This window comes from Lindgomyces ingoldianus, assembly GCF_010093535.1.
Source record: "Lindgomyces ingoldianus strain ATCC 200398 unplaced genomic scaffold BDR25scaffold_21, whole genome shotgun sequence".
Lineage (NCBI taxonomy): Eukaryota > Fungi > Ascomycota > Dothideomycetes > Pleosporales > Lindgomycetaceae > Lindgomyces > Lindgomyces ingoldianus.
Window position 1 is genome coordinate 730,662 of NW_022985182.1, and position 27,221 is coordinate 757,882.

A 27,221-nucleotide genomic window follows, 5' to 3' on the forward strand; every position below is an offset into this window, starting at 1 on the left:
ATTCTAGCTATAAGCTAAAGTTTTTATTATTAGTAAATAATTTATTTATAAAGATAAACAGCTTTATATAATTAAGCTATAATAGTAAAAAGGTAAAACTACACTTACTATTATCTATCTACTATTAGATTTATGTGTTAAGTATGTTAATGTTATTATATAAAGGGTCTATAGTTTGTGTAGTAATAAATAAGTTAAATGCTGCCTTTAGTTAACACATAAATGCAATATATGCCCCTCTTATACATTACTTAATATATTATTATGCAGCATCTTTATTCTTTAGGTTAATTATATAAAAGTAGCTTACTTATCTCTTTTAAGTAAAAACTACTATGTTATATATAAGCTTAATTCTTCTACTATTAAACTTAATAAGCTGCTTTTTTACTAAAATAGTTTTACTTTTTATATAAAACTTTACTTTTTATAGTTTTTTCTTTTTTTTTTATATAAAATTTTTTATTATAATGCTTAAAGTATTATCTATTTATAGGCTAGTAATACTAAAAGTGTGCTTTTCTTTATTAGTAATTAAGAGGTAGAGGTTATATAAAAAGATATACATACATAGCTTTTTTTTATAGTAGTTATAGTATGTTTTAAACTAATACAGTCTTAATTTAGCAGCTCTATATAAAAGTTATACAACCTAGAGTATTATTTTTAGTAGAAAGCTCTAGCGCATCTTTTTTAGTAGCTTTATATATAGTGTGCGCATAAGCTTATTTATTAATTAAATGTATACTTATGTAATATTACATAGTTTAAAATGCATTTTATATGTAGCTCTTAAGCTTACTTTTATAGCTAGAAGTAGTTTCTAGCTTATTCTCTAAATAGTTAGTAACTAAGTAAGAATTTCTCTTTTTTTTTTATCTAAGTAGCTAGTAAACACTAGGCAGGATTTCTTATATAGTTAAGTTATTTTACCTTTTACTTTTTATATAAGGCAAAGGTTAAAAATCTAACTTTTATACTTTATTAAGTTATACACTATAACCTTAAAAGTACTATTAGTAATTAGAGTGTCTATCTCTATATAGTCTAATTTCTTAAATAGTTTTTTAAGTGTAGTAATTACACTATCTATATAAAGCTTAATAAATAAGGCCTAATTATTCTTTTTTTTTTAGGTTAGAAATACCTAGTCTAGACTTTATATAAGTTTTCTTTACTTTTTACTTCTTCTTATATCTATATCTTTTTTTTACACTAGTGCAGCATTACTATCCTAAAGGGCTTAGTCTGTAGTAGGCTTTAGTTCTGCCTTTATAATATTTTTATAAGGCTGTTTTTTTTTCTTTTTTTTAGAAAATCTTTTTATATAAAGATTAGTTTATTTAGGTTATTTATTATAAGTAAGTTATCTTTTTTTTTTTTTATAGTATAGTTTAACCTGCATATATTAGAGCTTTAGTAGGCTATTTTTTTTTTAATAATAATGTCTCTTCTTTTAATGCTTTTAATTTTATATAGGCTAGTCTAGCCTTTCTTCTCTCTTTATACTATAATCTTTAAGCTAAGAGGGAAGTTAAGAACTTTATATATTATAAAGCTATTATAAGTATTAATTACATAATTAATGTTTACTTTTATATAGTCTTTTTAAAGTATCTTTATTACCTTTTATATAGCACTTGCTTATATAATAATGTTTAGTAATAGTAAAAAGTCTAGGTTAATTCTTAGGTATGCTCTAAAGACTAGTAGTGTGGGTACTAGACTATGCAGGCTAGCTGTGTTATTTAGAGCCTTAACTGCTATCTGCAGAATAGCTATATTATCTATATAGTTACCTAGCTTAGTCTTTAGGATGTTAAACACTTATTAAAAAGGTATATGCACACACTTAACTTTTTTAACTACTTAATGTGCTTTTATAGGCATCTGCCTACATATAGCTTTTATAATTTTTATATAAGCTTAAAAATCTTTTAAAGTAAAGTTTATACTAAAGTTATGCATAATATAGTCTAGAGGTTCTTAATAAGTATTAATCTAGTATTTACACAGTGCATCCTAGGTATCTTATGTAGATATAGATTTTAGAAATGTAGCAGCCTAAAATAATATGTCTACATTAATAATATATAAAACATTTTTATTATTAATTTATATAATATTAATAATAACTTTATAGTTAAAGTAGGTGTTATTTTTAATTATAAACTTAAATTTTTATAGGGCCTAGTTATATAATTAGCAGAAGTAGTAAAACTTCTTAATCTCTTCTAGCACTATAGCATTAACATTATAGCTAGCGCTAGTTAGCATCTTCTAGAGTCTTTTTATGCAGGGGTGTCTAAATTAGCAGTAGAGGTAGTAAAGTTTTAATTTAGTAAAAAAAAATATAAATTCTTTTTTACTAATATTAAAAAAAAAGTGTCTTTATTTTTATATAATAAGTACTATAGTTTTATTTTTGTATATAATAATATTTAAAATGTTGTTAAAGTATGCCCTAAGTTAGTTAGCATCTACTAGTAATAGCAGAAATAGTGTTAGAGTCTCTAAGATGTAGTATATAACTAGACTAATTAAGTTCTAGATTTATACAGTACTAATTAATCTTTTTAGTGTCTAGCCTTTAAAGCTAATATCTGTTTAGCTAGGTGTTTAATTAATTTCTATACATAAGTTCTCTTATATATACGCCTTAAGTTAAGACTTACTAATAGTAAAAATTTTTACTACACCTATATTCTATAGTTTACTTTAGTATACTGTATAGTATTAGTTATTAAGGATAAACTGCTTAGCATATTTCTTAGGTTTAATGCTATAGATGTCCTTTTTTATTACATAGTATAGATAAGTAGTAGAGGTAAAGTAGTTAACAGCTTTTTTAGTATTTTTACCTTTTTATTTTATTTTTTTTATATTATATAAATTATTTTTTTTCTTAGAGTAACCTTTAAAGTCTTAGATGTATAAAGTAATAGCTTTATATAATAAGGTCTTATTATAGAAATTTTTATATAAGGTAATGTACTAGTTCTTTGCTTATATATAGTTATTATAAGAGTAGTTTAATAACTAACATTTTTTTTATAGTAAACAAAGCACTTTTTTATCTATGTATAGTTATCTCTAAATTATAGCCTAAACCTAGATAGAGATCTTCTATGTTATTTTTTTCTATATAGAGAGAAGCTTTCTTCTTGTTATGTAGACTCTTATTATGCAGAGTTATATTAGTAGTTTATATAGTATGCATTAGGCAGTTTCTAAAAGTATTAGTTTACTCTTTAGTCTATAGTAACTTAGAGTAATGCCTATAAGTTACTAAATAAAGCTTTACATAAGAGCTTAATAGTAAACATAGTATATTTTAGTTCTAGTTATTCTTAACAAGCTTATATAATAGTAGTGTGCAGTAAAATATCTTTTTAAAATTTTATTTTTAGTGCCCTTTATATAAGCATAAGCTTATTAATTATTATTTTAAAAACTTTATATAAACTTTTATTAAAGTTTTTTTATTAGTATTATATAAAAGTTATTATTATCTAGTCTATTTAGTACTAGCTATAGTTTATATTAGTGTTAAAGTAACTACTTAAAGTGTTATATAAATGCTTTTAGTTATGTCTAAAGCTTATGTTATATATATAGTACATATTTACTTAACTTTTTAGAATATCTAGAAAGATGTTTATATACTAAGTTTCTTAAATATTTAGCTATTAATATAAATTAATAAAGATCTTTATTTTATTTATAAAAATGTTATATAGTTAACTTATATAGTTATTATTTTTTTTATGCTTTTTAAAATTATATAATTTTGTCTACTAGAAGTTTTTCTTTAGTAGTTTCCCTTTAGAGTAGAAGTTTATACAGGCTGTAATGTAGTATAGATTGTGCAGGTGGTATTAGTAGTGCATACACTACTGCAGGCAGTGGTGTGTACAATTAAGGGTGTGGAGCAGGCGTTAGGTAGAGTGGCATGTATTGTTTATATAGTAATTAGTGTAGTGCTAGCTAAGGTGTAAAAGTAGGTAATGCTAGTATGTTTAGTGTTAATAGCAGCAGTATATTTAGTCTGCTTCTGTGCAGAGCCTTATATAGTAATAAGAGTTACATATAAAGCCTTTTTAGTGCAATTGCCTTTTTTTATGCTATATTATACAGCTTTTAGGCTTAGGTACCTTTAGTACTTAGCTATAGTGTAATTTTTTTATTTTTTAGCACTTATATAAGCTTTCTTTTAAATGTGTAGCTAAGTGCTAAGAAGTTTTATAGTGTCTATTTTTTAAAATCTTTTATATATACACTTAGAAAAGTAGCGCCTTTCTAAGTTATTATATATAGATTAGTAATTATGTAACTTATATATAATTAAGTTTATAAGCTTATTAGAGCTTTTAATATGTTTATTTTATTATTTTAGTACTCTAGGCTAGTCTTATTTTATAGTGTTGCCTTTAATATCTTTATATCTTTTATAAGTTATTTATATAATAAAAATTATTTCTTATTTTTTTTATTATTATATAAAGTTGTTAGTTACTAATAAGATTTTATTATAATAGTATAGTTAATTACTTTTTTAGTAAATTACACAGGTACTGCTATTATCTAGCTACTAAGTTGTGCAGCTTTAATAGCTTTAGTGTGCGCCTTACACTATTTTCTTCTTACTTTATATAGTAGCAGAGCTTGCTGTATAATGTAAAAAATTAATGTGCTATTATCTAGCTACTAGGTTGTGCAGCTTTAGTAGCTTTAGTGTGCATTTTACACTATTTTCTTTTTACTTTATATAGTAGCAGAGCTTACTGTATAATGCAAAGAATTAATCTGCTATTTTAAAAAATAAGTAACTAAATAAAGTACTTTATAAAGTATAAGTACTTTACTATTACTTTTCTTAAAAAATAAGTAATAAAATAAAGTACTTTATAAAGTGTAAGTACTTTATTATTACTTTTACTAATTTATAGTTAATTAAATTAACTACTAATTAGTGTTAAATAGGCTCTAACAGCTAGCTGCTTATAGTATAAGCACTTAAGTAGTAAGAGTAAGAGTAGTGTACAGTGTACACAGTGTACAAGGTAGGTAAGGTAAGGGTAACATATTTCTAGTTTTATTGCTCTTGTCTTTCCTCTGTACAGAGGAAAAGGGGGATATCTAGATGTTTGCGCACAGAGGTTCGCGCACAAGCATTATGTGACATAGATACGTGATCCTGCTTGTGCGTGATCGCTTGTATCTAGGCCGCGACGCTGCTGCTGCGTACAGACAGGTAGGTTTATAATAAAATTAATTAATATGTCTTTTTAAGCTTATTTAGAGATTAGAAGTAGTTTAAGTAGGCTATTATACCTTTCTTAAAAGGCCTTTACTTTATAGCAAGTATAGCAACATAATACATATTAGCGTACAGTATAGAACATGCGGGGCTAGTAGTACTCTCTCTGTAGTAGGTTAAGAGTCTTTCCTCTGCCTAGGTGTCCTTTAATAGGCAAGTTATGTATAATTTAGAGTAGTTTAATTCTTAGTTTATTAAAATTAAGAATTATAAGTTAGTTATAGTAATATAGCTTACTATTTTAGTTTTTATAGTTAGCTAGTGTTACCTTCTTTAACTAACTAGCGCTATTTTAGAGTAAGTCTAAAGTTTCTTAAATAAATTTATTATTTAAATACTTATTAGTAATAATTTAATTAATTATTTAATTTATTTTATTTAAGTTAAGGTCTAAAAATAGCTTAAGTTAAAGTAGAGTTTAGTGTTAAGCTTTTTATGCTTCTTTTTAAGTAAAGATGTTTTAGAATTACTTTATAAAGGCATCTAGTTTCTCTTTATCTTAACTAAGATAATAAGTAATCTTAAAATTAAAATAAAATAGGTATTTAAACTAATAGGCTTATTAGTAGCTAAGTTATTTTATAGTTACAAAGTACTATAAGTTTTTATAGTTAGATAGAACCTATATTAGATGCGCTGCACTTTCTAGTTTAGGTTACTATTATTTAAAGCAGTGTACTATAGCAAGTAATTTCTTATTATAGATTTTATAATTACCTTCTACAGGACTTATTTTTTTTTAAAAAGTATATAATAGGCCTAATAGTCCTGTCTAGCTTAGTCTAAGAGAGAACTTCTGCTACTACATAGTCTAAAGCATTAGCTTCTACAAGTATTAGTAGTTTAGAGTTAAAGTAGTAGAGTATTAGAGCTTTAGTAAAGGCTTTCTTTAGCTAGTTAAAAAACTATTAGTAATTTAAGTTAAAGTTAAATTAAATCTTTTTCTTAGTAAGTGTAATTATAAGGCTTACTTACTATAAAAAGTTATTAATAAATTATTAGTAAAAGTTAGTAAATTTTATAAAAGCTTAAACATCTTTTATGTTCTTTAGGTATTACTAATCTAGCATAGTCTAAACTTTAACAGGGTTTATTTAAATACTATCTATAAAGATTACATATTCTAAATACATAACCTTTAATTAGTAGAACTTGCATTTATTTATGTTAAGTTATAGACCTGCTTCTTCTATAGCCTTTAGCACTAGGCGTACATGCTGTTTATGCTCTAAAAGGCTATTACTGTAGATTAGAATATTGTTAATATACATAGTGCAGAACATATCTAGGTAGGGTTAGAGTAAGTTATTTATAAAATGTTAAAAAGTACTAGGTGTGTTAGCTAAGCTAAAGAGCATTACTAAGTACTTAAATAGTCTATATTAGGTCTAAAACACTATTAGCTACTTATTACCCTTTACTATCTTTAGCTTATTAAAAGCAGTAATAATATCTAACTTTATAAAATACTTTACTTTACTTAGTTAGCTTAGAGTTTCCTGTAAAAAAAGAATTAAGTATTAGTTTTTAATAGTAATAGTGTTTAGTCTTTAGTAGTTAATGTAAAATTAAAGCCTACCTCTAAGTTTCTTTATAAATAGTATAAGTAACACTACTAGTAAAAAGCTAGCTTAAATAAACCTTTTTTTAGGTTTTTATTAAAGTATTTTTAGAGCACTTTTAATTTGTTTAGCAACATTTTATATAGTAGCCTATAACTAAGTTGTTTACTAGGCTTAAGAGTTATTTAGTAATTATATAAATGTTATATTAAAAGCTTATTAGACTTATCTTAAAAAAAGACATATAACAGGTTGTAGTAGTCTTAAGGGACTATTATTTTTAGGTTAGTGCATTTTTAGGGAGCTAGAGCTTAGTCTATATTAGAAATTATAACTGCGTAGATTTTATAATCTAGTTATTAAGCTAGGGTTATAAATAGAGTAGGTTCTATGTAGTAGATGTCTATCTGCTATTTAAGTCCTAGTTTATATCTAAATTAAGTAAGTAAAGATTTTTTAAAGGCTTTTTTTTTCTTAAGTTTAAGTAGTTATTAAATTATTTTATATAGCTTATTTTAGTAAAAGGCCTAGCTTATTAGCTTTACTTAAGTAGTTTTTTTCTAAGTTATTAAAAAGTAAGTTTAGAAACCTTCTATATTAAGTGCTACTTAAGTGTTATTTAGGTGTAAGTGTAAGCATATATTTTAGTATTAGAAAAAGTTAAAGTTTAGAACTTACTCTTAGTAATTAAAAGTAACCTTATGCTAATATAGCTATAGTTGTTCTAAGATTAGGTTATAACATTTTATGTTTATTACATAGAGCTTAATCTGCTTCTTATAGTATTAGTAGGTAATTATAATAGTTATAGTATAAAAAATAAAACCTTTTTTAAGTTATTTTTTATTAAATCTAGTTAGGTAAATTATTTAAGTAAGTAGTGTTAATTAGAGATTTAGTTTACACGCTAGTTCTTTATTAATGTAACTTATACTATTTACTTCTAAGTTAATAAGAGCTTATATTAAGGCTAATATAGTTTTTTATTATAAACATATAAAAATATTAACTTAGTACTTTTAGTTATTAGTAGGGGACTTAGCCTATAAGTTAGTAGAGATTTAGTGTTAAATTAGTCCTAAAAGGCAACTTAGCCCTAAAACAAGCCTTTTTGCAGGCTCTTACTGCTATAGCTACAGCTATGTTAAGAGTAGTAAGAGAGATTAGAGCTTAAATACAAGTTAAAGCCCTTACAAAAATAAAATTAAAATAGTAAAAATCTTTAATAAGTACTAGCAGCGCTACTTATATAGACTTAAAAAAGAAGAATAAAGTAGTTTTAAAATATATAACTATACTTACTATACTTAAAGTATTAACTTTTTTTTTTATAATCTTTACACTTTTTAGAACTAACTAGAGCATAATTTAAATTAATTTTTATTATATTAAAGTTTTTATTTGTAACTGCGCTAGTTTAGGGGCGTATTAGGGCTTGTACAGGGAGGAACTTTATGTTATTATTATAGGTAGTAATTAGGTTTGCATACATATTAAAGTTGTTTAAGAGGGGTTCTCCTACTATAGCGCATTATAGTTTAGTTAAGAGGGAGTTATATAAGGCTGTAATTAGACCTATCTTATTTAGGCCTATATTAGATGCAAGTTAGTAGAACTTAGTAAAGTATAAAGTAAAGCTTTTTTTTTTTATTATAAAGTGTTTAGGCAACTTAGAGCTGTTAACTTTTTATTTAAGTTTTTATAAGTTACTTATAGAAACACTATAAATTAATCTAAGTTAATAATATTTTTATTTATTAGTAAGTTAATTAAAGCTGTTATATTATAGTTAAGTTAAAAGTAAGCATATAGTAACTAAAAGTGTTTAAAGAGGAATTAGTCTATATTTCCTTTAAGTTTATATTAGAGCTTATGTAAAAAGAAAAGTAGGTCTTTCTATTTTCTATTAAATAGTAGGGGATTAGGGAGTTAGTTAGATTTTATTACTAGGTTAAAAGGGTTATAAGTTGTAGGCAGTGTTAGGCAGGAAAGAGTTAAGCTATCTCTAGACTTCTAAGTAAGCTTTAAGGCTAGTAAGTTCTTAGTTCCTACTACTATAATAAAAGTTAAGGCAGAAATAGACTACTTAATAACATAAAGTTGTTCTTTAAAGTTTTTTTAAAAAGCTTTAAAGCTTACAACATAGTAGCTTTTTTATAAAGTAAGCACTTTTTAAAAGGCTTTTTAGCTTACTTTAATAGCTTAGAGTTGTGCAAGTACTAAGCTTATTAAATTAAATTTAAAGGCTATTCTTAGCTAGAGTTTTAACATAATGTAATGTTATAATTATACACAAGTAAGGTTATAGAGCTTTATAAAGGTCTAGTTTAATTACTACGTAAGGTATTATAGTAGGTATAAGACGTTGTGTAAGAAACAGGAAGGTTTAGAAAGAAATTAGTAATTAAATACTTAGCTTAGAAGTCTAAGCGCTTTAGGTATAAATTAAGCCTATTCTAAGTTTAGTTAGTGTTAAAGCAGTTTATGCTTAAGTTTATGTCTATGTTGTGTTGTGTTTGTGTTAGACGTGCACTAATAATACTCTAGTACGCGTCTAATACAGTTATGTCTGGGATCCGGGGAGGATACCGTGACATAACTAGAAGACACTATATAAGATTCTCTTTACATAAGTAGCTTTAAATAATAAAGTTGTTATATTAATTTAAAAGCTAAGCTTTACACATTTAAAAGCCTATAGCTATAAAGCATTTATAATAACTAATAACATATATTAGAATAAATCTAAGCTATAAAGGCTAGACCTAAAGGTGTAGATTAGATATCTAGTTAAGTACTAATTATTAAACACCTACTATGTATAAATACTACTACTAGCAAAAGTAATTTATACATATAATGTTATTTTTAATAAACACTTAATTTTTAGTAGTAAGCCTAAAGACTTAATAGATAATTTTATATATAACATAGTAAAGAAAATTACTATATATATTAAAATAATTAAGCTTCTAACACCTAGTTATTAGCTAGAGATAAAGTTATTTTATAAAAACAACACTATAGATAATACATTAAATTTTAACAAAGTAGACTTACTAGGCTACTATTAAAAAAGAAAGATTAGAGATAACTATTTATCTCCTTTAAATACTCTACTACCTATAGTATTACTTATGCAGTTAATAGCTAGAGCTGCACTAAAGCTAAGCTAAATAAGGTCTTTAAAGACTATACTATAGGCTGCAGCCTTTATAGCTAGCATAAGATTTAGAAGTGTAAAAAAGTATAGTAGCAAAACACTAAATAAAGCAGCATTAATAAAAATACTATTTAAAAGGAAAACACTTTATAAAAGCCAGCTACTACTTTTACTATTAACTTAAAAGTAACTAGAGAAGCACTCTCTATATAAGATATTTAAGGCAGTAGAAAGAACACACCTAGATAGTTATTAAATAATAAAATTCTAAATAAAGGTCTAGACAAAGCTAATTAAGGCAGCTAGACAGCAGATTTTAGATTATATGTAGATGTACACCTATAAGCTTAATAAGCACTATAGATTATAAAGATGCAAGGCGCAACTAGTAGTCTATAGTAATTAATAAAAAAACATTACTATATAAGATACCTACACTACTACCCTAGTAGAACGCTTATTTTAAATGCTAATAGTAATATCTACATGCTTTAACTTAGAGCTTAAATAATACAACATAACTAATGTGTTTATACATGCAGTAATTAACTGCAATATCTACATGCAAATGCTAAAAGGCTATTAGAAACTAGGTATAATACTAAAGCTTTAAAAGGCAATATATAGCTTATAAATTTCTTTTTTACTCTAGTAACACTATTTTATATAAACTCTACTATATAACTAAAGCTAGAATATTTATTTTCTTTTATGTAGACAACTTTATTATTATGTATAAGAAAAGCTTGAAAGTAGATGCACAGCATGTAGTAGACTAGTTACAAGAGAAGTATACCCTAATAAGAGGTAAAGACCTATAATAGTTTCTAAAAGTTAAAATTATTAGAGATTAATAGTAATAAATAATTTAGCTATTATAGGCTTTATATATTAATAAAATAGCTAGGCTAGCTAATAAAAAGAACCTACAGCACACTACACCTATAAGTAGGATTAAACTTATGCTGTAATCTAGTTTTGCAACCTTATTAGAAGTAAATTAATATTAGTAAAAAATTAGATCTCTGCTCTTTACAGTAGTTACTATAAGACTAGACATTGCCTTTACTACATTACGCCTTGCACAGTTTCTCACAAATCCTGCATCTAACTATTAGAATGTAGCTAATTAAGTTATTCTATACCTACATGTGACACAGACGTATGCACTTTAATTAGGAGGAGAAGACTACCTTATAGTAGTAAGTAATACATTATTTATAGACAATACACTAGATAAAAAAAGCTTTTAAGGCTATGTTATTTAACTATTTAGCAGATAAATTACATAGCAAGTAAATAAATAAGATACAGTTATAATGTTAATAATAAAAGCAGAATTACTTACACTGTTCTAAGTTGCTAAGGAAGCTATATTTATAAAAATGCTTTTTAACAAACTGTAGGTTAAGCTGCTTAATTTAACTATTATAATTTAGTGTAATAATAAGCAGATAATTTAACTAGTAAATAAAAAGATATCTTAACTTTAAACTAAGCTCTAACATGTTAACATCTATAACTACTAGCTCTAACAGAAAGTCTCTTAACAAACAATTAAGGTTGTCTATGTCCTCTCTAGTAAGATGCTTGCAGATAGACTTACTAAAGCGCTTTTAGCTAGCAAATAGCTAAGCTTTCTTTAGCAAATTTAGCTAGTTAACATTAGGGAGAGGATAGTTAGTTAGAAAGCAGATATAGAAGAGATTAAAGTAAGAATAGAAGCTCTAGAAGCATACTAAGATTGCGCAATTAGGAACTAGCTTAAAGAATGTCTAAGCTAAGAGGGTGTGTTAGATATGCGCACCTACTGTTAAGACAGGAGGAACGTTTAACAAAAGCTGCTACATAGTACAAGCAATAAGCTTAAACAGTATGTTGCTGCAAATTGCAGCATTTTGCAGCATGTTGCGGCAAATTGCAGCATGTTGCAAGCTGGTCGCGCATAGGGCTAGTGCGCGAGGGACTTAGATCAGAAAAACAAAAGCTGAGCAACACAAGTAGAGCAGAAAAAGGATTAATAAATTAATACAAGAAATCATCATCCCATACATCATATCCAAACCCATCATTCATCTCAGGAAGCCTAGAAACAGTGCTTCAATCTGACAAGCCTAGATTATACTTAGCATGTAAAAAATTAGCTATATTAGCTATAAATACTATTTAAAAAGAGATTTTTTATATATATAGCTTAAGTATAGTCTTAATAATTACCTACTTTTTATTATTACTTAGCCTTTATAAGTTAGCTATAAAATTAGCTTGTAAAGGTTGTCTAGTGCTATAGTTATTTATTATTTTTTAAAAAACTTTATACATAGCTACAGCATGTTTCTTTAAAAGTTTTATATTTTATTTAAAAGCTTAGAGTGTAAGCTATATCTAATGTTCTTTTAGTATATCTAAGTAGTGTTATTAGAAATATATTAGTGTAAAAAAAGTAGTTTAGTAAAGTCTTAGTAAAAGTAAGTAACTTAAGTGTGTAAGCAACTTGCCTGTAAAGTACATTACAGACTTTATTTATAACTCTTAAAGTGTAAATTTAATGTATAAGAAACTAAGTACCTTAGATTTATTATTAATAAAAAGAAGGTAAAAATAAACTGTGTAAAAGTAGAAAAGGTAATAAAATAGCTAACACCTACATGTATAAAGAAAGTTAGAGGATTTCTTAGACTAATAGAGTATATACAACGCATAATAAAGGACTACTTAAAGATTACACTACTACTTATAAATGCTACTATAAAAAAAGTAAAACTTAGACTAAAGTTTATCTAAACCTCTTAAATAAAAGAAGCTTTTTAAGAACTTAAGATAATTATAACTAGCAAGCTAGTTATATAAATGTATAACTTAAACCTTAAAACTAAGCTACACACAGATGCATTATTAAGAGCAGAAGGAGCAGTCTTCCTCTAGAAGCAGAAGAGGTGATAGCACCTAGTAGTATACTATTTAGCAAAGTTCTCTTCTTTTAAATAAAAGTATAGCATCTTAGATAAAGAACTTAAAGCTATAGTAAACGCGCTTAAAGCATAAAAAACTAAGCTATAAAAAACTAAATAATAGTTTATTATCTTTACTAACTACGCTAACCTAGTTACTTTCTTAATAACAAAGAAACTGTTACCTATACATTTGTAATAAGCTATAGAACTAGCTTAGTTTAACTTTATAATAAAGCATGTAGTAAGCACTAATAATTAATAGGTAAACTCTCTAAGCAGGTAAGCTAATTACTTGAGAAAAAAATGAAAAAAACATAGAAAAATTTACACTATTTAAAGAAATAAATGAAGGACTAGTCTATAATAGACTAAATCTAGAGAAAGCAATCTGCTCTCTTACTATAGTAGAACAAGAATAAAAGAACCTTGTTAGAGAATATTATAAGGCACCTATGTTTAGACACCTAAGAATTAAAACACTCTAGAAAAAGATTAAAGCTATAATTTTTTAAAACATTTTAAAACTAAAGCAGCTATACATAGAGATTTTTTAGAAATGTAACATTTATAATAAAAAAAACTCTAGGTAATATAAGATGTATAGTTACTTATAGTTAATAGAGGCTTTTAAACAGCTCTAGATAATAATAACTATAGACTTTATTACTAAGCTACCTCTGTTATGTAAACCTAGAACTAAAAGACTTTGTAATATAATAGCAGTTACTTTAGATAAAATAGTAAAATTCTTATATACTTAGTCTATAAAAAAAAGCGTAACAGCTAAAAGTTTTTATATAAACTAAAATAAAATGTATTTTTAGTCTACAGCTCTCTATTAATTATTATCTTTAATAGAGATAAACTATTTATAAGTAATTTCTAGAAAGCTGCTATAAAACACCTTAGAATAGAGCACAGGCTGTCTACTGCATATTACCTATAGATAGACAGCTAGACTAAAAGAGTAAATGCTAAAATAAAGAAGTACTTAAAAAAGTATGTATTTTATAACTAGATAAACTAGGCAGAATAGCTTTTTATAGCATAGTTAGTAATTAACATAGTAGAATTAGCTATTATCTTTATTACACGCTTTATAGAATGTAACTAATAGACTTAACATACTTTACAGGTAAGTTGCTTACACACCTAAGTTGCTTACTTTTACTAAAACTCTACTAAACTACTTTTTCTACACTAATGCATTTCTAACAACACTACTTAGATATGCTAAAAGAATGTTAAATATAGCTTATACTTTAAGCTTTTAAATAAAACATAAAACTTTTAAAGAAACATGCTGCAGCTATATATAAAGTCTTTTAAAAAATAATAAATAACTATAGCACTAAATAACTTTTACAAGCTAATTTTATAGCTAACTTATAAAAGCTAAGTAATAATAAAAAGAAAGTAATTATTAAGACTATACTTAAGCTATATATATAAAGATTTTTTTTAAATAGCATTTATAGCTAATATAGCTAATTTTTTACACACTAAGTATAATCTAGGCTATATTAGCATAAACTAGCTTAGTACATTTAAAAAGTGTTATTTAAAGCTTAAAGTAACATTTAAGCATAGTATAACTATAAAAAAGCTTTTTATAAAAGTTCTAAAGTAATTTAAAGCAGGTTTAGCCTTATAGAGAATATTAAAGCTAAGTATAGCATTTAGAATAATAACATGTATAACTTTAGTAAAATAGGCTTTATTATAAGCTAAATATTTATTAACTATACTTATACTTAAAACTTTACTTTAAGCTTTAAATAATGCTTTATAAATGTACTAGGCTAGTTTATGCTAATATAGCCTAGATTATACTTAGCGTGTAACAAATTAGCTATATTAGCTATAAATGCTATTTAAAAGAAAAATCCTTGTGTATATAGCTTAAGTATAGTCTTAATAATTACTTTTTTCTTATTATTACCTAGCCTTTATAAGTTAGCTATAGAATTAGCTTATAAAAGTTGTCTAGTGCTATAGTTATTTATTATTTTTTAAAAAACTTTATATATAGCTATAGCATGTTTTTTTAAAAGTTTTATATTTTATTTAAAAGCTTAAAGTGTAAGCTATATCTAACATTCTTTTAGTGCGTTTAAGTAGTATTATTAGAAATGTATTAGTGTAGAAAAAGTAGTTTAGTAGGGTCTTAGCAAAAGTAAGCAACTTAGGTGTGTAAGTAACTTGCCTGTAAAGTACATTACCTACTTTTTATTATTACTTAGCTTTTATAAGCTAGCTATAAATTAGCTTATAAAAGTTATTTAGTATAATAGTTATTTATTATTTTTTAGAAAAACTTTATACATAGCTATAGCATGTTACTTTAAAAGTGTTACATTTTATTTAAAAGCCTTAAGTGTAAGCTATATCTAATATTCTTTTAGCATATTTAAGTAGTGTTATTAGAAATGCATTAGTGTAGAAAAAGTAGTTTAGTAGGGTCTTAGTAAAAGTAAGTAACTTAGGTGTGTAAGCAACTTGCCTGTAGAGTATGTTATTTATTATTCTCTCTCTATTTTATAGAGGGCTAGGAATTAGTGTGAATATATAGCTTGCTAATTTCCTACAGCGAAGCTTCTCGCATACCATCACTCAGCGCAGCGTAGCTAGAGAAGGCTTAACATTATTAATTTTAATATTAACTACTTACTATTATAAAACAAGCTTAAGTATTAACGTACACTATAGGCAAGTTGCTTACACGGACGCCATATCTTACGATCCCCTGGATCCCGAGCATGAGTATGGGAATGATGCGGATGCTCCTCATTTGCCCTGCATATGTACACGGTATCATGTACGGGCAAGTTGGTAGGATACCCGGCGCACACGAGCGGTGGCTGAAGGCATATATCATATAATCTGAATGGAAAGAATCCAATATATGAATCGGGCTCCCATATATGACAGCAACCACTGAGGAGCCTTGCTACCACCTCCCATCCGCCATCATCCTTCATCAATCCTACTTTGTGACTCTGCTCTATCAACCCCTTCATAATCCACTCCCTTTCAATCACCTTCCCACATTCCTCTTATCACTTCCCACTCACATCAACAAACTCCCCCCATCTGTCCTCACGACCCCCCCATCCATATTCTAGTCCCTCAAACACACCAAAAAGCTCTCCGCTACGTCCTCCGGCTGTCCCGCCACCCTCGTACACATATGCTCCTCACACTCCCTTAAAAACATATCCTTATCCTCTTTCCCCATACGCCATAACTCCGTATCCACAACGCCCGGACTCACACCATTAACCCTCACCGGCTTCAAATCCAGCGCAAGATTCCTAACCATGCTATGGTGCCCGCCCGCATACGACGCAATGATAGACCAATTGGGAACCGGCTTTTCCGAGATCGCGCCCGTGGTGATAGTATATGAGGATTTGTGCGAGGGGACGAGGTAACGGAAGCAATATTTCGCGGTCATGAGAGGGGCTACGAATCGCATTTGTCCGGCTTTCACAATGGATTCGGGTGTTAATTCTTCAATCTTCATCATACTCAGCGCATCTGCGGCCGTGAATACTACATGATCTAACTTCCCTTCCTCCCCCCCGATCTTCTGCATCGTCACTTGGAACAGCCTTTCTAGATCCTTGTCCAGCGTCTCTGGCTTAGATAAATCGACGGGGATACCATGGATCCGGGCTACGGCGGATGGGTAAGAGGACTGGAGCTTTTCGATAGCAGTGTTGATTCGGTGTGGGTTGGATGAGGAGATTGCGACAAGCGCTCCGGATTCGAGACAGGCTTCTGCGACGGCGAAACCGAGGCCGGAGGAGCCTCCTATGATGAGGACGCGGGAGTTTGAGAGTTTGGAGGTGTACTTTTTGGAGTCGGTCATTTTGGGATGGGCTGAGGCTGGACTGGGTGAGGGGATTTCTTTGTGTGCCTAATTGATGAGGTCTTGAATATTAGGGTATGGGGGAAATACTTGCAATGAGTATCGATGATTCCCAAGTAACGTTAAGTATGAAGTAATTCTTGTCCAGGTTATCAGCTCGAGCGCAGAGGAGTTCTAAAGACAATAAATACCTCCCCACCCACCGCATCAAAGAAATCGGAATTAACACAACCCCGTATCCTACATAACGCCCGCTCTCTCTCGCAGCCCGACATCAAAGTCCGCCCAACCGAGCACGATGTGAAGGCCAGTCGTCGAAAGAATCGCCTGAAACCAGCAACAAAATATATTTCGGAAATAAGCGCGGACTTAGCATCTCTCCAACCACCACTCACAACACAAGAATCTGCTTATGTGGAAACCTCTCACTTACATCTCTCCGAAGTTACACCAATAGGAGGTCGTTGGTAAGGCTGAATAAGTGCTAGTTCGCTCAATGTTCGAGAGATTTCAGGAGCTTATCCTGGCTTGTACATGCTTGAAACTAGCTTCATTCATCCTTTCTACCATTTACCTAAATAGCCCAAATAGGAAACTCCGTCGTATTTTGAGAGGAAGATTTCTACGGTATCACGCTATCACATTGTCCAAAGGGAATTGATCTGCTTTCTCCCGACCTGTGTGGATATCATAAGCCAAATCAGCATTGAAATCGGGGATGATCTTAACATGCGATTATAGTAGACGAGGGTTTAGGACTTACCAAAGGCGCAACGAATAATACGCCGACGAAGAGGGCAGCGACAGTAAGGAGCATCTGCACTTTGTTGAAGCCCTTGCCTAGCACATCGAATGCGAAACTGGGCGCTACACGAGTTCCGAAGATATCTTGCCCGTATGCAAAGACTAGACTTGTGCTCTCAAGACCACTCTCGCTTGTGATGACTCCTTTAATTCCTATTACCTCGTATTTGTGGTTTAGATGCCACTTTGGGTCAATGAAGATAAAGGGCGTGTATTTCGTCAAGCCCTCGGTGGCTTCCGAAGTGGTAGGATCGCGACCAACAGGGCGTCGGGGGTCGATGATGTGGCGAGGAATGCCAACGATGGCGTTGGATGAAGGTAATGTGACTAGAAGTTCCCGGCTGGTGATACCTTGTTTTGTTTGCGTAACAGTCATGTGGGAGATTTCCTCCGCGATTTGGTAGGTTTGCGAGAGTACATAAGGTTTCGCTACATCGCCCGTGGCGGAGGAAGGCTGCAGGGTGGATGAGTTAGACGAAGCGCCTAATGGTCCACGGTCATCTGGAATGTCGGATTCAAATAACTCAGCGACTACAAGCTGGTAGCCCCGAGAGGCGGGGTCCGAGGTCGAGTCGATGGTCAAAGAGTAGCTGAACCAATTCTCTGAAAATGTGGATGGGATTGGGCGAGAGACATCGACGTCGTGATGAGAGATGGCGTGAAGTAACTCCCCAGACGCAGAATCCAAAAGGTAGAAAGATGCGGTATGCGTGGATTTGAGGACCGCTGTTACGAGTACGAGGTTCGGGTTTAGATATTTGTAAAGAACGCGTCGGTCTCCAAGAACTTTCCCAATTGAGGCCACTGGGTCCTTGACTGGCCGTGAAGCGAAATTGACAATTTTCTCGCCATCAGGAGGGTTGAAGGTCCAGACGGGATCTGAACTATAGTCAGTTCCAAAGAATCCCTTAAGCTCCCCATCAACCAGATCAAACGCGACAAAGGTTTGAGCATCGGACGTCACCGGGGGTTGCAAGTCGATGTCCTTAGGGGAAAGTAGGCCTCCGGTTGTGGTGTTGACAAGGAGAGAGCCCTCAAAGCCTTCGTCCTTAACTTCAACATACCCACGCGACGCCTTCAAAGAAGGTCGAACGAACGTGGCCTCTGGAGCATATTGCTGAAGATCAATATTCCACAGCAGCTTCCCTCGAGAGCCCACATCCAGAGCCGCCAATCGACCAGGCTCAGTTGCAACGACAACCAACTTGTGGAAGCCGAAAGTGTCATGCTGTATGTCGCCGATAGCGTTCTCCTGAGATTTCCCGAGAAGATTGCTGAGAATTTGATTTGGAATGTTCTGAAGCCAAGCTGGAAAATGTTCCAGATCACGAACATGTCTCTTCACTCGATGAATGTAAGCAGCGAAGACATTCTGGTGACCTTCGACCTCGAGTTCATGTGCAAGGGCTTCTTCCTCCGGAAGCTCTGCCCATACGGCAGACACTGTATCCGACAAAAATTCCGGACGCTGCCATGCTACTTCTCCATTGCGAACGAGAACCCATTGCCCATTCGAGAAGAGAACTGCAGATCGCACAGCTGAAGCTGAGCCAGACTTAACGACAACTTCAGAAACGCCGTGAACAGGGTGGGCGGCGGCGAGGGAAGGCAGTCCTTTGATAGGCCAGCGTCCAAGAATGCCATGTGAGGCAGAAGAAACAACTGTCAACTCATCCTTAGTAATTCTGGTAAAATATACATTAGCATCAGAGGTCGTCGTAGTGAAGGTTCCTTTGCCACCCAGTTCAGGGAGGCTATACGCCTTGGAAATTGTGTTTTTCTTTAAGTCAACGTGGTAAATCTCAGCCGAATGCCCGGCTGTGGTCTGGTATTCCACCAAGAAATGTGCGAGGGAGTTCACTCGATTCGGGGCATGGAGAATGATCTTCTCCACGACATCCGTTGACGGTGGTGCGAAGGTCGAGACACCTTTCGTTCCAATGATATTGACCTTCAGCACCTTGTTCGATTTATCCGTCCATGCAAGGAGAGGAGCGGCCGTATTGGCTCCGGCGAAGAGGATGTGCTCGCGAGACTGTATCTCGCCCTCCGAACTCAATGTGTACTGGTCAAGTTTCTTCCCGGTTATTGGACTCAGCGAAGTGACCTTGAGCTTCGATCCTCCAAGAATTGGCGTGTGGAGCGAGATGTAGTAGACGGTGGTGGGCGAGGTTGAGACCTGAAACGGGATGTCTCCACTGTGGCCTGATGTTAGTACTGGCTTGCATTTCGTACAGTGAGGTACGTGTGTGCGGCTTGCCTGGTGTCTGTGTATACCCATTTGACCCGACCCGTCTTCCCGTCGAGTCTCCTCACGCTGGGGCTGCCACCGCCCAGCAGAATGATGGCATCTTTGGAGTCGACATTTGTAATTCCGTCCTCCTGCTCCAGGATCTCCAGATCTTCGACGGTTGCGCCATTCATCCTGGCCTCCCAAGCAAGCCTTCCGTCCGAGGCGCTCCATGCAGTGATGCTGTCCCCCGTCGCGCTGACGACCGTGTCCTGCTCCTCGCCGGCCCGCAGCATGCCACGCTGGCCGGACAGGCGCTGTCGCCATACAAGTGCGCCATCCTTGGGGTTCACGGCCGCAATGACCTGTTTCTGAGACAACGTGTAGAGGAGGGATGCTTTGGACCCTGCATATGGTTGCTGGAAGAAGGTCGTGTCGTGTTTCGGGAGGCCCACGAGGGCATGATGATAGTCTACGTGATATGCATCATCTTCGAAGATGGCGAGGCCAGGCAGCACGAGGCACGCTGCGAGGGCCAGAGCATGAAAACGCATCGTTCTGTAGGGGTCGAGATGCAGGACAACCGCCCATTGCTATGCGTCCTGCGAATCTCAACGCCAAGCCACGTGCGCCGGAGCAGGGTCGGCCCGGCCACGTGACTCACGGCGCGCAATCCTCCCAACGGCCCTAGCAGAATGCGAATCCGGAGCTCTTAATAGTCGTTGTGGGGTATAACGCTACCTGCAGTCAACACGAGTTTAATGCGTGCCTTCTAATCAAATAAAGTTCAGATATTGAAGCCGACTCAATAGCACATGGGCGTGTACAGGGAGACCGCAGGATGGGTTTCGGAACAAGGCATCGATGACCCGCGCTGCCTCCCCATGAGAATTCCAGACGATGTTTCAACACCTCGAGCTCAGCCAATGCGGAAAGACAGCATTCGACATATCAAACTGTCCGGACCCGCCGCCACAGGGCTGAGAAACCTGCAAACTTTACATCCTAAGGGATTCTCACCTTCGTTCTCCCCGTCCTCGCCGCAGGCCTGGCCTCGGTCTACCGCACCGTCTCCTGCATGTTGGCAAATAGGATGGGAGACTACAGGTCTGATTTGGGTCCAAAATCTGCATCTTGACGCCCTGTCTGATTCTTGCATTCTCGCACCGGGTTTAACAGGCCAAGTTGGTCAATTCCATCACTGTCAGCGCCTGCCGTCTGCCTGCAGTCCTGATTCATCACAAGCGATGGAGCCGGCCGTGGGGAATGCGGAAGCCATCCGGCGGGCGATTAATATCCACAGGGTTGTCCCCACTGTCTCTGGGCTTCTCCATGGACCACCAGCTTCCCAGTCCGGCGATATATCGATCCTTGTGGTTAGCAAATCTGCACCTGTTTTGTCTCCTGTTCTCCCCGTCAAAACACCCTCTTGCAGTTCCAAGACCCGATAGAGGAACCTCGTCGGCATATCCTGTGTCACTCGTCTCAGCTTACTATGCTTTGTTATTACTCTTGTACCACATGCCACATCGTTGCTGTATCGGCGTCTCCATCTGCGCTGTATCCGGTGAAGCCCCCCAGTACCGACAAGGCTGACCACAGAACGAAAACCTAACATCTCATCGTCGAATCTCGCTCGCAGCCGGGCCTGTTGCAACACGTCACTGTCCAGAATTGGCCAGCAGCAGTACCTGGTCCGGATAGCCTTCCTCTTGCATGCGCTCTGCTGCAAGCCGGGCTGGCAAGGACAAGTCCGGTCCGTCTCGGCTCTATTGGCCCAGCAGAGTTTCACGCACAGTGAGGATTTGTTTGAGGCGTTCTTGACTATGCAAACGCTTCTATTCTCTCAGCCATTCGCATAGATGAGGTGTGCTCCTTCATCAGAAAGTCAGGCTGCATGAGCCTGAGTTGCAACATGTGACAGAAAATTGCTGTACCTCTGCATTCACCAGCAAGGCTAGGGGCAGGCGACGCCAGAGGCCTGTCCTCGCCGACAGCAGCCCAAGACGCAGCAGCTGAACCTACGCGAGGTTTGATAGGGCATGGCCGACTCGGAGCCTGCTTCGTGGATCCAGTCCTCTGGTTTGCCGGGCCCTCGTCCATGTAACCGGTAGCGCCGCCTGCTCCTTCGCCCGCCGGCCCACGCACACAGCTTGTGCGGACTGTGCAGCACTCTTGATTAATGCCCACGCCAACATTGATGTTGCTCCAGCTGCTACGGCCCGCCCGCACGCTGCTAAACCGGTCTGTTTGCAAATTTCCCGCCCGCTTCACTGCACGGAGAGTTGGCTGCTGGCTGGCCGCATTGGACCTGGCAGCGGATTGAGATCGCCTCTTGCGTAACTCGGTCTGAGAAGGGACTGGGTCGCTGGAGTATCCGTCTCGACGCTCCAGCAGCTGTCCAGCGCATCGCTGCACATGCGTGCAGGCATGTCGCTTCGCAGCCCACTCTGCTGAGCCTTGCTAGTTATTGTCCTCGCCTATCGCTCATGCCCTTATGTCAGGTCAGGACCGATGAGTGCATGCCTGAGCAGAGCTATTAATCATGCAGCGTCGCCCTTTAAAGTTTGCTCTGGAAGACACCTTCACTCTCCCTAGAGCTCCAGGACCGTCAACATCATCAGGCCCCAGCTAGTGTTGTGACAAAACCTAGCTTTCGACTGCCGTGCTGGCCATGCTTAATCGATAAGACGCGGGAAAAAAAAAACAACCCCCCTTTAGCCCCTCAAGCACCCCCATTACAGCTGCTTCCAGATGTGAGTCTCAAATCCTGCGTACTACCCATCCTCCCATCTACTTGCTACAGAAACTGCACCTGTATCAATCCCTGAAACCCCCTTTCCATCCACTTTTTGCTGCGCCCGAATCACGGATATATGGCTCACAAATTCGCCGCAGTTGTGGTTGGTCGGCATCGCAGTGCGAGCGCGAACCGCACAAATTCGGAACCGAAGTTGAACGCCCAGCCGACGCCCTTACCAATCCATCTACTTCTGTCGTGAGACACATCGATTTGGGGATTCAATTGGCTCTGGCTCAGCTACGCGAACGGCGACTTTGGGCTCGCTTGGCCACTCGTGGCGTCGGCCGTCTCGAGACACGACTGTAAAATATAACACGCAAGCCCCGCAGCTTCCCCCAAAAGCACAGTACTTTGAGGCATGTCGCAACGGGAATACCATATAGTAGTTCTTGGTTCGGGTAAGCTCCGCTGTAGGCCACTAGCTGGTGGGGATACCGCTGATCAGCATGTCCTTCAGGTGGTGTGGGCAAGAGCTGTCTGACTGGTATGTCTCCGCAGTCGTTACTTTTTGCCGTCTGGAGAGCTCACCCCGCGAAGCGCAGTTTGTTCAGAATGTTTGGATAGAGAGCTATGATCCGACGATAGAGGACTCCTATCGGAAAGCTATCGAAGTAGACGTCAGTTCCACGCGACCCCGAATCTAGCCACTTCGACTGAATAATTGTCTAGGGCCGACATGTCATTCTGGAGATATTAGACACAGCAGGCACAGAGCAGTTTAGTAAGTTATTCCATTCAGTACTTGCAAGCCATGCGCTGACCCTTGTGCAGCTGCTATGAGGTAGTTCTTGGCTCTTTGAGTTTCCGCCGCTTCCACTGACCAGGCGCAGGGAACTCTACATGAAAACCGGCCAAGGATTTCTCCTCGTCTTCAGCATAACGTCCATGTCCTCGCTCTACGAGCTTGCGGAATTGCGAGAGCAAATACGACGAATAAAGGAAGACGACAACGTACCCATGGTCCTTGTTGGAAACAAGTCTGACCTCGAGGAAGACCGCTCCGTGCCTCGTCCTCGAGCCTTCAAAATATCGCAAGACTGGGGCAATGTTCCATACTACGAAACAAGTGCGCGACGGAGAGCGAACGTGGATGAAGTCTTTGTCGATCTCTGCAGGCAGATAATGCGTAAAGACCAACGAACGTATCATAGGCCGGAGAACCCGAGAAAGCCTAAGCGTCGACGAGATCGTCATCACCGAGGCGAAATCAAATGTACGATTCTTTGAGAGACGAGCCTTCCACGACTATGTTCTGTCGAGTGGGTTTATGGCCCTGCAGGACAGGGTCCCCATTTCCCTTCACGACAGTCCCTACGACGACCCTTTTCCCTGTATAGAGGTATTAGACGCAGCGCTCGCCGCGAAATTAATTTCTACCCCCGTGTCTTTCCGCACTGCCGTCAAAGTCACCTTCTCTCCTCGCCGACTTTCCTGTTGGTCGTCTCGCCCTGCATCTTCCTGCATGTGTGGCGGCGTGGCTCTCAGGGATGTTCCGAGCAATCATCAGCCTCCATTACTGTGCACCTCCACATGAAAAGTAGTTCAAGCTACACGCAGCATTGCACACTAAACCCGCTCCTAACGTGTTTGTTTATTGATCCTCTGAAGTTCGACAGGTACACCGTTTGCATAGTCGAAGCAACGCTTGTTCCGAGTCCGGGCTCATCGATCATAAGCTCCTGGATACTACCGCGGCCGTTGATGCCCAAATACCCGCATGCAAGGCGCAGCCAAGGATCCCTTTCGAGAGTAACGTTTCGATCTTCCGTCCACGCATGGGTCGAAGTGTTTTCCCCTGGCTTTTTTGTAGAATACGAGTTAATTTTGCCCGTTGGACCTCGGACTTTGGCAGCAGACGACAGTGACCAACATGCGTCCCTCATCTGCAGCCCGTCTCAGACATTCACCCTCCAGAAGCTCAATTGGCCTTCCCATTTAATTCGGAAACCCGGGACGGTCAAACCTACCGGCGGTGTCTGTAACCTTTGACACCCTAGCGAGACCAGACGTCACTGTTCCGGGCAACGTCTCGGCTACACCCAATCAGGTAGCATCCCCTCGTCGCGTGTCACTCCGCGCACAAAACAACACCAACCCAGGATGCAACAGATGTCATTGTTGCCTGCAATCATTCTTCCCATCGCCCCGCGTAGGATTCGAAGAGTGGGATTGCAGTGGGGGATGATCCGGGGTGTGCGTGACCTGGACCTGATCGTCCCGCTCGCGACTGCGGGATTTTGTTTCACCGCCCAGGATAAGCATGCTTCCCACCCTTTGAGCGCGGAGAACGACGTAACAATGGTTCGAGAAACTCATTCTACCATCTTTTTTTTTCTCTTGCCTTCGAGCACTGCAAGATCTGGATTATCGGGATTTTTTTCTGATGACTCGTGAGCCTTACAAACATGCGACGAAGGGGTTTTTTGGGGGGCCCACGCGCATGCAAGATGTGCAACGTACTTAAGTCGCTCGCTTCTCTGTACCATAACCATATCGCTGGATTTCGTCCACGAGAGTGGAGACGCGCAATCTTCACGCACGCACACAACCCACTTTGGACGATTTGGAAACACACTGTGCGTGAGGCAAAGGACCCACAGGAACGTGGGCGTGGTGATATACCTAGTTTGCTAAATGCAGGTGCGTGAAACGCGTAGACCCCGGAAATGGGGAAAGTTTGAATCAAATGCCACTGTGCACGGATGGAGGTTACAGTCGTGTGGGATATGACCTGATATAGCTTCTTTCTCTGGTAAGAGGAGAGGTGGCTGTCGGGGTGAAGAAGTAGTAGAGGGGTTCTGGTTGGGAAGGTGTGCGGATGATACAGAATTATGCGTTGAGGCGCTGGGCTTTCACGTCTGTCGAATCGATCACGGACTGAACGCATATTGTTCGCCGATTGCGTGCTCCAAGTCGCCGAACACTGCACTACACATTTTGCATCACTATCGAGCGAAAACCCCCCGGACACCACTTTCCAGGTGCGATGGTAGTACCGTGATTTCTTAGACCACGACTAGCTTGAATGATGTTAGTCATCACCAAGCAACTCGAACATCTCCCCGTCTCCCTTTCCTTTTGTTGTCGTTTCGCCCATGGCATTGTTTCCTTAAAAATTCAATTAGTCTTTCCACATCTACCACTTCAAACTGTAGAATAGCAGCCAACCCAAAACAGGCCGCACCTTCTCGAATTTTGGACCGTCCTCTCCTTTTTTCATGCTTACCCACAGACGAAGACGAGCATATATTAGCCATAGTCTGTAGTTTGCTGTACTGGCCTAAATGGAACCCCTCATAGCTACGAGCAATCCCCTGTCATCCACTCTCTTGATATCAACACACCCAACTCCGGAGTTGGTATCAATGCTCCCAAGGAACATAGCATTATTTCTGGAGTACTTCTGCTCTACTTTCGCAGCATCAACATGAGCCCTATGGCCTTTGAAGATCAAGGAGAACCTGTTCGGATTTAGACTACGATTCGAGATATCTCCTTCGTTGGCCATCTCCCGGTATCCAGCATATTATTCGCAATAATTTCCGGTTTCTCCTTACGTCGGGAGGAGCGCCTCAGCACAGTCATTAGATATTTCTCGTGTTCAAAAAAAAATCTTGGCTTCACTCTTTCCACATCGATGTGAGAGCTAAACTCTCTGAAGTCTAAGGAGAACTGGAACGAATTTAATACGCGATTTGAGGGTTTTCCACTCCGGGGCCGTTGTCCAGTATCAGGTGTGCTTTCACAATACCGTACGGATTCTTCTTCTGTCGAGACGACAGCCACAGTATGTTCATAGTGAGATCCCGGTACCATTTTCGAGGTCATTCGTATGAGAAGCTCTACAGAGCAGCATGGTAATCCAGTATATGTCGAGATGGATCCGTGGGTTCTTAATGCAGATACGGGAGGTCGAGGGCATCTTCGATGTTAACAAGCATCTTCGTACTGTGGGAACACACTCTAAAATCATATGGTAAATGCAATCCCCTAGGTTGCTCTTTCATCCGTTCCGTGGTTCCTTTAGTGTCCGCTTGGCTTTAATCGACTTCAGCATACTCGACTCGGCCTAAAGGAATGAGGATATTTGTGATCATGTTGTCTCTAGGTGAATCCAATCTGGCATGGGTCATTAATCACCCTTTTTTTTATTAATACATCTCGAACAATCGCCGCGGACTCATCATCAAGATTTTCCCTTTTTGAACTCCAAGCATGGGCATTATCCTCTGTAATTTTTGAAGAGAAGTCTGGCCACGCATAAAAATTGTGCATTGATCCTTTCCGTTTATCTCGTCACGATTCACATCCCCAGAGCAGCCAAATTTGCGGCATGCAATTCTGGAATTTGTTATTTTTGCGACCCAATCAAAGAATCCAATACATTTCACAAGCTAAAAACCATTTTGGTCGGCGGACGACTCCATCGGAGCTGACGTCATCGGGTTTTTAAGTACCAAGCAGACATCGAAACCCACTAGTGCCATTTTATCTTTCTGTAGAGCGGATCT

General features: G+C 36.4%; 6 protein-coding genes across 6 annotated transcripts; 2 read left to right on the plus strand and 4 right to left on the minus strand.

The window, feature by feature from the left end:
• Window positions 1-15,881: 15,881 nt before the first annotated feature.
• Window positions 15,882-17,192, minus strand: BDR25DRAFT_48984 (NAD(P)-binding protein). Its single transcript, XM_033698648.1, has one exon. The coding sequence runs from the start codon at window positions 16,871-16,873 to the stop codon at window positions 16,121-16,123; it is 753 nt and encodes a 250-aa protein (XP_033546238.1). The 5' UTR covers window positions 16,874-17,192; the 3' UTR covers window positions 15,882-16,120.
• Window positions 17,193-17,511: 319 nt separating this feature from the next.
• On the minus strand, window positions 17,512-20,461 carry BDR25DRAFT_326236 (DUF1620-domain-containing protein; the record flags this gene model as incomplete). The annotated part of the gene is made up of 3 exons (XM_033692263.1): window positions 17,512-17,550; window positions 17,637-19,875; window positions 19,938-20,461. The coding sequence occupies 3 exons, from the start codon at window positions 20,459-20,461 to the stop codon at window positions 17,512-17,514; spliced, it is 2,802 nt and encodes a 933-aa protein (XP_033546239.1).
• Window positions 20,462-21,111: 650 nt separating this feature from the next.
• On the minus strand, window positions 21,112-22,339 carry BDR25DRAFT_315400 (uncharacterized protein; the record flags this gene model as incomplete). Its single annotated transcript, XM_033691523.1, has 3 exons — window positions 21,112-21,731; window positions 21,845-22,180; window positions 22,219-22,339. The coding sequence occupies 3 exons, from the start codon at window positions 22,337-22,339 to the stop codon at window positions 21,112-21,114; spliced, it is 1,077 nt and encodes a 358-aa protein (XP_033546240.1).
• Window positions 22,340-22,858: 519 nt separating this feature from the next.
• Window positions 22,859-24,089, plus strand: BDR25DRAFT_48994 (ras-related protein RSR1). The gene is made up of 6 exons (XM_033698649.1): window positions 22,859-23,108; window positions 23,168-23,194; window positions 23,248-23,327; window positions 23,380-23,431; window positions 23,482-23,491; window positions 23,541-24,089. The coding sequence occupies exons 1-6, from the start codon at window positions 23,069-23,071 to the stop codon at window positions 23,935-23,937; spliced, it is 606 nt and encodes a 201-aa protein (XP_033546241.1). The 5' UTR covers window positions 22,859-23,068; the 3' UTR covers window positions 23,938-24,089.
• On the plus strand, window positions 24,073-24,863 carry BDR25DRAFT_49018 (uncharacterized protein). Its single transcript, XM_033698650.1, has one exon. It carries the CDS (start codon window positions 24,241-24,243, stop codon window positions 24,697-24,699), a length of 459 nt encoding a protein of 152 aa, XP_033546242.1. The 5' UTR covers window positions 24,073-24,240; the 3' UTR covers window positions 24,700-24,863.
• Window positions 24,864-25,170: 307 nt separating this feature from the next.
• Window positions 25,171-27,197, minus strand: BDR25DRAFT_356636 (uncharacterized protein; the record flags this gene model as incomplete). Its single annotated transcript, XM_033695675.1, has 13 exons — window positions 25,171-25,240; window positions 25,264-25,340; window positions 25,370-25,559; window positions 25,585-25,616; window positions 25,657-25,818; window positions 25,845-26,010; window positions 26,055-26,205; window positions 26,268-26,632; window positions 26,673-26,710; window positions 26,760-26,829; window positions 26,878-27,051; window positions 27,102-27,142; window positions 27,177-27,197. 13 exons carry the CDS (start codon window positions 27,195-27,197, stop codon window positions 25,171-25,173), a joined length of 1,557 nt encoding a protein of 518 aa, XP_033546243.1.
• Between the last annotated feature and the right edge of the window lie 24 nt (window positions 27,198-27,221).